At 55.8% G+C, this 12,500-nt stretch overlaps 1 protein-coding gene across 1 annotated transcript; it reads right to left on the bottom strand.

Annotated features, from left to right (window-relative positions):
* Window positions 1-353: 353 nt before the first annotated feature.
* On the bottom strand, window positions 354-11,297 carry PRR7 (proline rich 7, synaptic). Its single transcript, XM_066272333.1, has 3 exons — window positions 10,535-11,297; window positions 1,035-1,695; window positions 354-827 (listed from the first exon to the last, which is right to left on the bottom strand). Exons 2-3 carry the CDS (start codon window positions 1,450-1,452, stop codon window positions 430-432), a joined length of 816 nt encoding a protein of 271 aa, XP_066128430.1. The 5' UTR covers window positions 1,453-1,695; window positions 10,535-11,297; the 3' UTR covers window positions 354-429.
* Window positions 11,298-12,500: the final 1,203 nt, after the last annotated feature.

Genomic DNA, 12,500 nt, shown 5'->3' with positions numbered 1-12,500 from the left:
CTCCCAGGCCTCCTGGGGTGGGCTGCCTGCCCCTGTCCTGCTTCCCTACTCTTCCCACCTGCAAGGCCACAGGGGGCACCTTTGCGTGATTTCTTGGGCCCGGAGGCTCTTGAAACTAGCCTCTGATTGAAGTAGGCTGACCTCAGTTTTGGTTCTGCATCCTCCAGCCACTAAGTAGCTGAAAACCGCATTCGGGTTTCGTCCCACCAAGGTTCAGGCACACATGGCCACTAGAACCTTGGACGCAAGCAGTGGGTGTCCCCTCTGCTTGTACCAAACCAGATCACACACCTTTATTATCCTCAAAATGTAACAAACAGGGTAAGAAACCCCTCCCACCCTCCACCCCCGCAGTCCAAGGGAAGCATTTAAAAAGCCCCAGTCAGACCAGAAAGTCCGCTGTTGGGGCCCGAGTCACCAGGCACCTCTCTATACAGCTGTAGTCCTCCCGAATAAGGGGATGGAAACCGGCAAACGCCAAGCTCCATGTTCTAGTGGCTCACGGCTGCTAAGCTCCGAGTCGGTCCAGCTGGGGAAGACTCGGCGGCCGCGGTCTGCCTGCAGGCAGAGTGCAGGACAGGGGGCCCCGGGCCGCGGGCCGCTAGGCAGGTGCAGCGCCGACGTGTAGCCTCTGTCCAGGAAGAGCGGCTTGTAGCTGGGCGGCGGCTGCTCCTGTTTCTCGGCGCTGTCGCGGCGGCTCAAAAAGGGTGTGACGATCTTACGGTAGAGGCCGCGCGTGTCCGTGAGCACCTCGCTGTAGGGCGGCGGCGGCTCGGCCATCAGCACCGCCTCTTCGTAGCATGGTGGCTTGGACATGTCCGATTCCGCTGCGGAGTGGGAAGCGGCCCGAAGGCTTGAGGCCACCTGTCTGTTCCCAGCCTCCCGCAGAAACCCTGGCCAGCCGCCAACCCCAGCCCCAGCCCGCTCCCTCCTAGGCTGGGGAGTGTCCAGTGGAAGATAGACGAGTCAGCCTTGAGCCTGCCCGCGACCGAGGGCCCGCCCACCCCGGTCGCCTCCGGCAGGCCGGCACTTACCTTGGCGCGGGTAGCTCCAGGGACGCGGCGGTACCGAGAGGTGAGGCGGCGGGTGCGGTAGTGCGTGGTGGTGTGCGTGCGGGTGCGCGTGAGGTTGTGTGGGCCCGTGATGCAGCAGCGGGTGCACATGCACGTGCTGGTGCGCGTGTGCCGGCGCCTCAAGGCGGCCGCGGTGCGGAGGTGGCGGCGGCGGCGGCGGCGCGAGGCCCGGGGGGCTCCCTGCCAGGCTGCCTTCGAGCTCAAGGGGCTCCAGCTCGAGGGCACGCAGGTTCTGCTCACGCAGTCGCTCCTCCTGGCGCCGTTTGAGGCGGCGGCGGAGGAAGCTGCAGAAGCAGCAGAGTAGGACGATGAGCCCCCAGATGAGCCAGAAACCAGCGAAGCACGTTAGGAACGTGTAGGTGCCCTGGGACATAACCATGGCGGCGGCGAGGGCGGCGAGTCCTCGGCTGCTTCACTGGACACTGGGCTCTTCTACGTGGCCCCGGGCCCGCGCCACGCTCTCAGGCGCCGCCAGCGTCACTCGGGAACCTGCGGCCGGGGGCTGCCCGCGGCAGGGCTCAAGTCGTGCGCGCGCCGGCGGGGCGCAGCAGCATCGGTGCTCGCTCCTTCCCATGGCGCCGGCGGCGCGCGCGCGCGGGCCTCACCCAGGGCTGCGCAGGACCTATAGGACAGACACAGCATGGTGAAGGCGCGCTGCAGCCCCCGACGACTTCCCAGACCGCGCTCGTGCCCTGTGCAGTCCGAGGAAAGCCTCCTTTGCCGGAACCCCCGCACTCCCCGGGGACCCGGTGGAGTCACCGAGGGTGACGCCATGCCCGAGGTTTCCCTGGTAGGGTTTTCCCGGATCAGAGATTTCGCTGCTGCGGCTGAGCTGAGGGGACTCCAGGCGGGCCGGCAGGGGGCGCGCGAAGGCCAAACTCAGCCTCTGCAGAAGGAAGATTCACAACCCGCATTCCACCGGCACAGGTCGGACAAGGGTTTCGAGGCTCGTGGGTGCTGTACAGGAACCTCGCCATGGTTGCTTGGCGGTGGGGAGCCTTATAGAACCCCACAAGCAGCCACCGGCGCCCAGCCTCAGCTCTGTGTGTGTGCCTAGCAGCCCCTAGTGCTCTAGGTCTTGTACCCACTCCCACCCCTAGCTGCCCAAAGCATGGAACATCCCAGCTCGCACCACGGCCTCCCAAGTTGTCACTCTTGTAGAGGAGCTTGGGCAGGTGGTTCCGGCTGCTACTGCCTGTCACCTGCCTTTGCGCCAAACGCTAGCCTAGCGTGGGCTTTCCCTCTCTTCCTTTCCTCTAGGCGCCTCTACCCGCCAGATCCCAGTTCCCTTGCCTCCTACCCCTGCACAGCTCCACCCCTGCCCTTCTAGCTCCAGGCCGCCAGCTTGCTGCCCCTCAATACCTTTCCCCTTCTGCATAGGGAGGAAGAGTACTCCTCTTTGGTACCACCTTGTTCCACAGCGCTCCAGATAGGCACCTCTCCTTCCAACTCCCCACCACAGCCAGCGTTGAGAGGGGAACCTGGCATCCTAAGAGGTACGTAGGAGGGACTCCTGACTGAACAGTGACAGGTGGCAAGCGACTGTTCACCACCCCCACAACAGAAATGAGCCCTTCTTGAATGCCTTATTCCCAGGGGCTTTCATATACAATTCTTTGGGGTAACTGGAAATATTCCCATTTTACAGATAAAGAAGGGGAAGAATCAGCCATGAAGATGGCAGCTGGTAGTGCTATCATCTGAATCCAAGCCTGGCCACAAAACCCTAGCCTAGGGTGGAAGAGTACTGCTGCCCAAGCTACTTTGTGGTCTCTTCTGGGAACCCCATGGATACCCCTACCTTTAGTATGTCCAAGGCACACATACATACACATCTGGGGACCTAGGTGGCCTGAGCCCCAAGCTGAGGGCTCCACATCAAGCTATCTCAGACCGGTCTGGCAGCAAACTAGGGGGAAGCCAGGCCACAGGTCACTCCTGAGGTCTCCTGTCTGACTACTTGACTGCCTTGTGCCATATGCCACTCCGTGCCTGTGCACTAGTCCCTTTCTCCTGGTCTGCGTTCTAGAACAGACAAAGGCAGGAACAATAGCTCCACCCACCCCTTCTACAACCCTGCCATGACGCTGCCATGGAGACGCAGCCCAGATAAAAACACGATGCTGCCAGTCACTGGGAGTTAATTAAATCTGTTGTTCTCCTTTTCCTGAGCCCACAGGAATTTTCAGGAATGCTCTGAGGAAGTTGGCTGTAACTGGGGGCCCCTTATTTAACCTGCAGAGCAGGAAAGGCTCTGGGTCAGAAAAGGCACTTCTAGGGCTGGAGATGATGTTTAATTGAATTAGAAATACCAGCCAAGGACTGTCTACTGTGTGTCAGGCCTTGTTCTAGGCCCTTTCCATGCAGCAGCCTGCGTGATCTTCAATACCACTTTCTTACTGGCAGGTCCGTTTGATAGGTGAGGAGACCAGCTCAGAGAGGGAAATGAACTTGCCCCAGGTCACACAGTTAATAAGGGGGGAGCTAAGAAAACACCTCCCCTTATATGACAACTGTGCTGTACATAAAAAGCCTGATGCACGCGAGCTCTGGTGCATGACAACTTGGCAGCTATGGGGATACTGGCAAGCCTGTAGCCAAAACATGCTTTTCTATTCCTTCCCACCAAGGCCCTGGCCCTTCTGGCCACCAGCCCTCAGCTTAAGAGTGGGAAAAGGCTACAGGGTGGAAGAGCAATGGGATGGCAGCTTCAGGGTTAACCAAGAAAAAGGACAGAGGCCCTGGCCGGTTGGCTCAGCGGTAGAGCGTCGGCCTGGCGTACGGGGGACCCGGGTTCGATTCCCGGCCAGGGCACATAGGAGAAGCGCCCATTTGCTTCTCCACCCCCCCCCCTTCCTCTCTGTCTTTCTCTTCCCCTCCCGCAGCCAAGGCTCCACTGGAGCAAAGATGGCCCGGGCGCTGGGGATGGCTCCTTGGCCTCTGCCCCAGGCGCTAGAGTGGCTCTGGTCGCGGCAGAGTGACGCCCCAGAGGGGCAGAGCGTGGCCCCTGGTGGGCGTGCCAGGTGGATCCCGGTTGGGCGCATGCGGGAGTCTGTCTGTCTCTCCCCCTTTCCTTCTTCAGAAAAGAAAGAAAGAAAGAAGGAAGGAAGGAAGGAAAGAAAGGAAGGAAGGAAGGAAGGAAGGAAGGAAGGAAGGAAGGAAGGAAGGAAGGAAGGAAGGAAGGGAGAAAGGAAGGAAGGAAGGAAGGGAGAAAGGAAGAAAGAGAGAGAGAGAGAGAAAGAAGAAAGAAAGAAAGAAAGAAAGAAAGAAAGAAAGAAAGAAAGAAAGAAAGAAAGAAAGAAAGAAAGAAAAGAAAGAAGAAAGAAAAAGGACAGAGGCCATGCCCTCAGGGGCCCAGTGTAGCTTGCTGGGCATTACAGCAGACTAGGGCAGGCTACATCCAAGACTAGATGAGTGCTACTGTGGCCCCTCAGCCAGGAGGCAGGAACCACTGCTCCATTTTAGACTAGGCTACTGTGTGTCCAAGAGAGGAAGTCTCACAGCTGAGCTGGCCCTCTGACCCCACACTGGCACCAATGCTCAGTCTGAGTGGGTAGGACCCTGCCTAAGGCCTGCCTGCCTCATATCCAGTATTTGGCCCACAGGAGTTGCTCGGTCCATCTCATCTAACCCGCAGTAGGTGCTCAATACATCATTATCAGGACATTTGTGCAGGGCTTTCCAAATTCACTTCTTGACCAAGCCAACTTGCTCAAGGGCTCCCAAAGGAGCTGTCTCTTTGTTCCTTGGGCCTCTGTCATTGCTTCCAGCAGATCCTGCTGTAGCCTCCTACACAGCCACTCCCCTTCCCCAGCCCTCCAGACCATCATAGCAAACACCTGCTCTCTGTCCGACTCTGGCTGTGCTAGGAGTGGTACTTTCAGACCAACTCATCCTTAAGTCTGCCATTTTATAATTTTTCTGTTTGTTTCCTCTTTCTCTTCTCTTACCTTTTTGTGGGTTATTTGAATGCTTTTTTAGGATTCCATCTTTATTTAATATTCGTAGAATTTGTGAGGCATACTGCTTTGTACATTTTCTGAGGCTACAAACTCACTGGAAACACAGCAGGGAGACAAAGGTGTAGAGACAGCCAGGGTGTAGAGTTTCTTTGAGAAAGAGAGAAGGACAGATAGGGACAGACAGACCGGAAGGGAGAGAGATGAGAAGCATCAGTTCTTCGTTGCGGCACCTTAGTTTCTCATTGATTGTCTTCTCATATGTGCCTTGAGCAGGGGGCTATAGCAGACCAAGTGACCCCTTGCTCAAACCAGATGAGCCTGCGCTCAAGCTGGCGACTCGGGGTTTCAAACCTGGATCCTCCGCATCCCAGTCCAATGCTCTATCCACTGTGCAACCACCTGGTCAGGCAAGGTGTAGAGTTTCTTAAACTCTATGTTGCCTCAATCTCCACCTCATGACCGTGGTTAAGATTGAGCTAATCCATGGATGCTCAACAAATGTTAGTGCTTTCGGAGTCTTCTGAGCTGGGGATGCAGAGATGAGTGTGTCTCCAAGGTGCTCCCACCCAAGGCTGTATATACCACAGGTCATTCTTACAATCATCCTGAGAACTGTTAGCATTTTTCCCATTTGACTGATGAGAACACTTGGCTCAAAGATAATAAGCGACACCCAAGGTCACCTAGAAAGACTATTTTCAGGGATCATTTCTACAGTTTTTTACCAAAGTTACCTAGATTTCTCCTTTTGAGCCTGTGTACCCCTGCAGGCACCTACACATGAAGAACCCCAGCTCCCCAGCCTCAGACCCCAAAGACCTGCTACTGGATTGTTTATCTGAGCAAAGTGCCCACCAGTCAATCCAGCTACCAGATCTCGTTGTTTCTATCCTCACTGTAGTATGCCTTAATTTCTGGAGGTACATTTAAAAAACCTGACTTGAGAGAGAGAGAGGAAGGCAGACAGAGAGAAAGAAAAATACTGAATTGTTCTACTCATTCATGCTGTCATTGGTTGATTCCTGCATGTGCCCTTACTAGGGACCATACCCGCAACCTCAGCATGCTGGGATGACACTCTAACCTGTCTAGTTACTTCGGTCCCACTGCGACTGCCTTGGCCAGGCCACCAGCATCACTTACCATGGTCGCCACCACTCTCTACTTCTGTGCTCAGCCTACCTACTTTCCACAGTCCCCATTTTCTCTAGGCCCTCTCTGGCCTGAACCCTCTAGCAACCTTCCACTGCCCAGCTCTTTCACACAGTTAGATGGGAGCCTCTCAAACTGGAGTAAGTATCAGAGCCGCGTGGAGGGCTTGTTAAAACAAAGTTCTGGGCTCCACACCAGGTCTGGGATAGGGCCTGAGAGTTTGCATTTCTAACAAATCCCCAGCAAGTGCTGGTACTGCTGGTTGAGGGAGCACACTTTGAGAACCACTGACCTAGACCATGGCCTCTGAGATGAGCTCCTGCCAAAGCCTCTTCAGCCCTGCCTCTCCGGGCTCCGTGTTTCCATTCCACACTGCCTAAAGTCCTGCTTGCTCTCCCCGAGAGGCCTGCAGCACAGCCTCGCTACTCTTGCCCCAGCTCCCACTACTCACCCTCGCAGCCTCACCTGTCACTTCCCTGAACAAGTGAGCCCTGAGAGACCACCCCCTCCCCCTGCCCTGGCCAGATGAGAAACCCAATGATATCACAGTGTTCTCTAGTGGCTGGTGTCCAACACCAGACGCTGCAACGTCTTGATCACCTGGCACACAGTAGCTCAATACCCACTTGTTGAAGGAGTGACTGGAGGTGTCCAGTTACCTATTTTGTCTCTTAGCCATAGGAACAAGGACTACCTCAGGAGCTGGGTCTGCATCCCATTCATTCCTGGGAGATGTCAGCCATTCACCAAAATATCACTGAGAGAGAAGCCATCACCAGCTCTTGTCCCTAACAGGGTGTTTTATGAGCAAGTTGAGGACCATGCATCTGTGTGAATAAAAGAAAAACACTACATGGAGGCACTACTGGTCAGGGCCTCTGGGGTGAGCACAGGAACCCAAGGCAGTTGGTTTTCCAGTCAGGAGTTTCCCTGCTTGTGACGCCAGAGCTACTGGTGAAGTGAAAGGACAGGGACTCAGCCCAGAGGCCAGAGGAGGGAGGCCGGAGGGTGCGAGGAGTGAGGCTGAGGTGGAAGAAAGGGGCTGCGGGGGGGAGGGGCAGGCAAAGGGGGACAAGTGCTGACAGAAGAGACTAGACTTTGGGTGTGAGCACACAATACAATGTACAGATGCTGTATTATAGAAACCTACATAATTTTTATTAACCAATGCAACCCCAATAAATTAAAATTTAAATTAAAAATTTTTTTATAGTAAAAAAAAAAAAAGCGGTTGCTAACCTGTCCTGTGTGCCATGCCTCTTTCCATTTCGTGTCTCAGTGACACCCAGGAGGTGGCTGCTGCCAGCCCCATCCTACAGACAAGGAGCCGAGTCTGACTCAGGCCCACATTGTGAAGCCCAGTGACTGCAAGTCCACTGTCCTGGCAAGAAGGGCATTTTAGGAAGGCACTGGTGACATTTTTACACTCCTCCTACACTAAGACAGATGAACTCAGGCTAGAGAGAGATGATGGGAACTGTCCTAGCTGCCAAAGTCAGCCAGGTGTGGAGCTGGCAGAGTCTCCTTTCCAGCTAGGCCAAGGTACTGGCTTGGCACCCTTACCTGTGGGTAGCAACTCTGTGCCCCAACCCTGGCAAGAGGCCAGGAACCCCAGGCTTGGGGAACAGCAAACAGGACAACAGAGACTAGGGCCTCAGGGGGCTTGTGGGCCCAGAGGCCTTACTTTGTGTTAATATCTACTGTACTGGGATCTCTCCCTTCAAGGGAGTTGGCCACACTGTGAGGGTAAAGGGTGAGGAGGAGGATCCCCTATTCTGAGAGGCAGCCTAGCATAACACACAAAGCACTAAAGGGAGAGCCCTGAATTCAAATTCTGCTTCTGCCCTGCCCTGCCCTGCTGGGGCTGTGTGACCTGATCCCAGCTATTCTCATGCCTGAACTGAAAACTTCACCTGTAAGATAGGGATGATGAAACATGCCTGGCAGTGCAAGCGAGGAACAAAACTGACGAGGAAGGTGAAAATACTTCAAGACTGGTGTATGCAGCTACATATGACAAACCAAATGCCAGCTTCTTGCAGCCTCAAGAGGCTGAAATGTGGAAACTAGATCATGGTGCTACATCTACATAAGCCTGGGGGTGGTCTACAAAAAGTACTGTCACTTTACTGTGGACCGAGGTCTCAGCCCATAACTTGCAGGATGGACATGGTTCATCGATGTGTTTTGTTGACCCACAATCAATTTTTAAAATAGTCTAATTAGTTGCCAACATTTAAAAACCAGGAGTTTTTACATACAAGTCTGGATTTCTGAGTCATCTTGAAAGCTGGACAATCTGGTCATACCTAGTCCATATTTTCAAATGTTGACATTGACTGCAGCCAAGTAGCTCCCTGGCACCCCTCACTCATTCCATTGTCTCCTGGGCCCTGGAGGCATTTGCTCTCCAACCACTGAGCTAGACTGAGCAGGCATGGGGGCCAGCACCACATGGGCCATTCTTTGCTAAATTCCTTCCCTACAGCCATGCTACAAGCTGATCAGGCCATAAACTAATGACTAGGACCTCAGAATTTCCCAGTGGACTGAGGCAGACCCCAAGGCTTGGTATTCCCCCAGAGAGAGAAAATGGAAGAAGAAAGAGAGGGAGGCAACCCAGCAGTAGAAGAGTCCCATAGAGCATCTGGGGGAGCAAGAATCTGGCTGATTTTTCTGGAAGGAAAGGTGTACAAGGCTGGAAAAATGGCATTTACTCACTGGAGGAATGTGAAAGAAGGTTAAGAATGCTCTTCTAGAAGGCCCTACAGGTCTTTCCTACCTGGCTCACAAGAGATGGGTAGCAGGCAGAGGAGCTATGCTAACAGGGCCAGCTCCACACTGACAGGTTGTGTGACCTTGGGCAAGTCACTACATCCCTGAGCCTCAGGAGTCTTCAATTCTACAATGGTGATAATAAACTTACCTTGCACAACTATTGTAAGGATTAGGAATAATGAATGGATGCAGAGTCTTCACCCAGGTCTCACACAGAACAGGAAGAGAATGAAAGAGGCCTGTGAATAATCCCAAAGCACTGTTGTCTGTGAGAGGGAGACTTGGACCTGACATAGGGCACTACCCATTAAGGGCATCTATGTCAAGGTCTCAAATGCCTAGGGTAATGGTCACCTCTGGTGCCCAGGACACCTCCCTTGATGGAAAAGGAAAGCCAAGGGTGGTGGTTGTGGTCAAGGCTTGCGGTCAATAGGGGCGGCTGGTATTTGCTGAGTCAGGCCCAGGAGAGCTGGCTGGAGGGCCATTTCTCTCCCCAGTACACTGTCGCTGAGGGGAGGTTGGGAGGGGAGCCAGAGGTCATTTCCTCTGATTCCACTGTCATTCTGCTCCCAGAGGAGCTCCCCTGGAGGTCAGGGCATCTCTATGTGGCACTGGCCAGCCTGCCAGCCAACCTGCATGCCACCCAGCACAGTCTGGGCTTTGTTATCAGACAAGAAAGGGACACTTGTGATCCAGACAATGGACTGGGATGCTCCCATCTGGTCCGGGTTTCAGCTTCCCGGGTCAGCAATGTCCTTTCCTCTGGCCCTGCCCACGCTGCTCCCACCCCTCCCTGGAAAGTAAAGGCTTGGAACACGGAGCAGAGACCCACCACCGGCCCAAGTCCCCTTCGACACATACCCTGGTCATTAAGATGAGGGATGCAAGCTTCTTTCCTTTCCTGAGGAACATCTTCTCTGGGAACCCTAACTCGGGTTGGACCATTTCAAAGGTAGGTGGTGGTAGGGGCGGTGGGGGTGGGGTGGGCACAGACCCTAGACCCGGCCTCCATGCCTCCTCCTGCCATGGCAGGCCAGGGCGCCCCCACGTTTGCAGTCACCCAGAAGGCCTGCTGCGACGACCGCAGCCACGTGGGCGCCAGATTGTGCCCACGGGGCGCTCACCCCCCACCCCCACCTTCGACGGACTGTGGAGGCAGGCACACCCAGACCCGCCAGAGGGGCGAAGTTCCCCCCACCGCGAGAGGAGGAGTATCCTCATCCCCTCTCCCCCTGCACCCTGAGGCTGCGGCCCCTCGTGGGGTGGGGGAGGGCTGGAAGGGGGCATCATCGCCCCGCAGCCGCGTTGCCGGGGAGCGCAACCCCGTTGCTGTGGCAACCGTTTCCAAGCGAACCGGTGGCTGCTCCGGCTCCCTGACTCTCTGGCGCCCTCCCTCTCCTCTCTCCCTCCCTGCGGTAGAGGCTGGGGGAGGGGCTGGCCGGGGCGGGGGTCCGGGGCGGCGACCCGCGGCCGGGTCGTGAGGCCGCCCGCGGGAAGGGGCTGGCCCCAAGATCATCTTCTGCCCGCACTCGGTGCCCGCCAGCTTCCTGCCGCCGCCGCGGTACTCACGGGCCCAGGCATCCTCCTCGAGTTTGTCCTCCTGGCTCCGGGAGAGCGGTGCCGGCACCGCGGACACAGCCCACGGCCGGGAGAGAGACGACGTCTGCCCTGGGGAGCTGACTGTGGCAGCGAAGGCGCCTCCGAGCGAGGGGCTGGAGCCGCGGGGCGCGCGCACGGGCGCGTTCACAGCGCGTCCTGAGTCCGGCGTGCGCGCGCGCGGCCGCCAGCAGAGGGCCCCTGCCCCGCGCGTCTAGCGGCGGAGGAGACAGTCTTGCGAGCCAAAGGCTGAAGGACCCGCACCCACCTGCCGCACTGGGCTTCCTGCGCACAGGGAATGCGCTCGCCACGCAGCACACCTTCTGGCAGCAGGCTGTCTGGGTTGAGCACACGCAGCCAAATAAGTGCACATAATCGCCCGAGAACACGGATTGTTCAGCCAAGCATCTGAGTTCCAGACCCCTGATACACACACACACACACACACACACACAGCTCCGGCCGAGAGAACACACGCACACCCAGGCCCTAGTGCATACTGACAGGCACTGCTCACACGCCGTGGGCAGGGGTTGGAGCAGGCAGGTAGCCCAATGTGGCGCCGACTCGTGAAATCAAGGCCCCTCCCACTGTCCCACTGTGTCTCCAGCAAGCCTACATCAGCACATGCCCACTTAGAAGTAAGTAGCAGGAGGAGAACCTAGTGCTGGACCCACAGCACTGGCCTCCATGGACCCTGCTCATCCCCAACAACAAAAGTGAGCACGAGTGAGGGTACCACTGTCTAGGCTGAACCTGAACCTGGCTGTCTACTAGCCTCTTAACTGGGTACCGTTTCATTAGGGGAAATCGCCTCTCAGGGATATCATTGTAGTGGATCTATGAACCCAAGTGTTCTGCTCTCCTGATGCACAGTGGTCAGGTTTCTGGTTATTCAGACTCCTTGGCTTTGGAGTTGGGCTCAGCAGTGCAGACATAAACATGGATGTAGCATCTTCCTTATGGGAGTTGGGCCCTGATGAGAACGAGGTGTATGACTATGACCTTGGACCTGCCCCACTGTGGTTCTTCCTGTCAGCTCCCTCCAAGTCTCTTTTTAAACTAACAAAGAAATAAATACCACTTTCTAACTTGCAACCAAAGACTCCTAACAGATTCACCTGAGTCACACAGCTCTAGATGTATGGTGTATGTGTAAGCTGGGCCCCCTCTAAACCACATGGACTGAGTGGGGATTTCCCAAAGGAAATTTGGGGCACTTTTGTACACGCTGGGTAGACACCCTTCTGCTGCCTTCCAGATGAGGCCCTACATCTTTTTTTTTTTTTTCCAGAGGCAGAGATAGACAGGGACAGACAGACAGGAACAGAGAGAGATGAGAAGCATCAATCATCAGTTTCTCGTTGCGCGTTGCGACTTCTTAGTTGTTCATTGATTGCTTTCTCACATGTGCCTTGACTGTGGGCCTTCAGCAGACCGAGTAACCCCCTGCTGGAGCCAGCGACCTTGGGTCCAAGCTGGTGAGCTCTTTGCTCAAGCCAGATGAGCCCGCGCTCAAGCTGGCGACCTCGGGGTCTCGAACCTGGGTCCTTCCGCATCCCAGTCCAACGCTCTATCCACTGCGCCACCACCTGGTCAGGCGAGGTCCTACATCTTTAACAGCTTTCAACACCCTGTATGGCCATGTATCACTAACCTTGGCTCCAGCAACTCCCTCATTCCACCCCATCTTCAGCCACTCAAAACTACTAAGACCACCCAAGTACATCTGGTCCTGTGTCCTGGAGAACACCAATTCTCACACCTTTTGTGGCCAAATGGCCTCCCCTCCCTAGCCCCTCTGCTCACACTGGGGCCCACTGCCTCCCTACCAGGCTGACCTCCAAGCTGGCTAGGGCCTTCTCTTGAGTCCCCAGCTTCCACCTCAGAGCTAGGCGGGCAGGAGGTATGCTTGGAGGATTGTTGGAAAGTGATTCTG

The sequence above is a fragment of the Saccopteryx bilineata genome, chromosome 4, assembly GCF_036850765.1.
Source record: "Saccopteryx bilineata isolate mSacBil1 chromosome 4, mSacBil1_pri_phased_curated, whole genome shotgun sequence".
Lineage (NCBI taxonomy): Eukaryota > Metazoa > Chordata > Mammalia > Chiroptera > Emballonuridae > Saccopteryx > Saccopteryx bilineata.
Note: the sequence above shows the minus strand (reverse complement) of the source record. Positions and strands in the feature narration are given on the sequence as shown.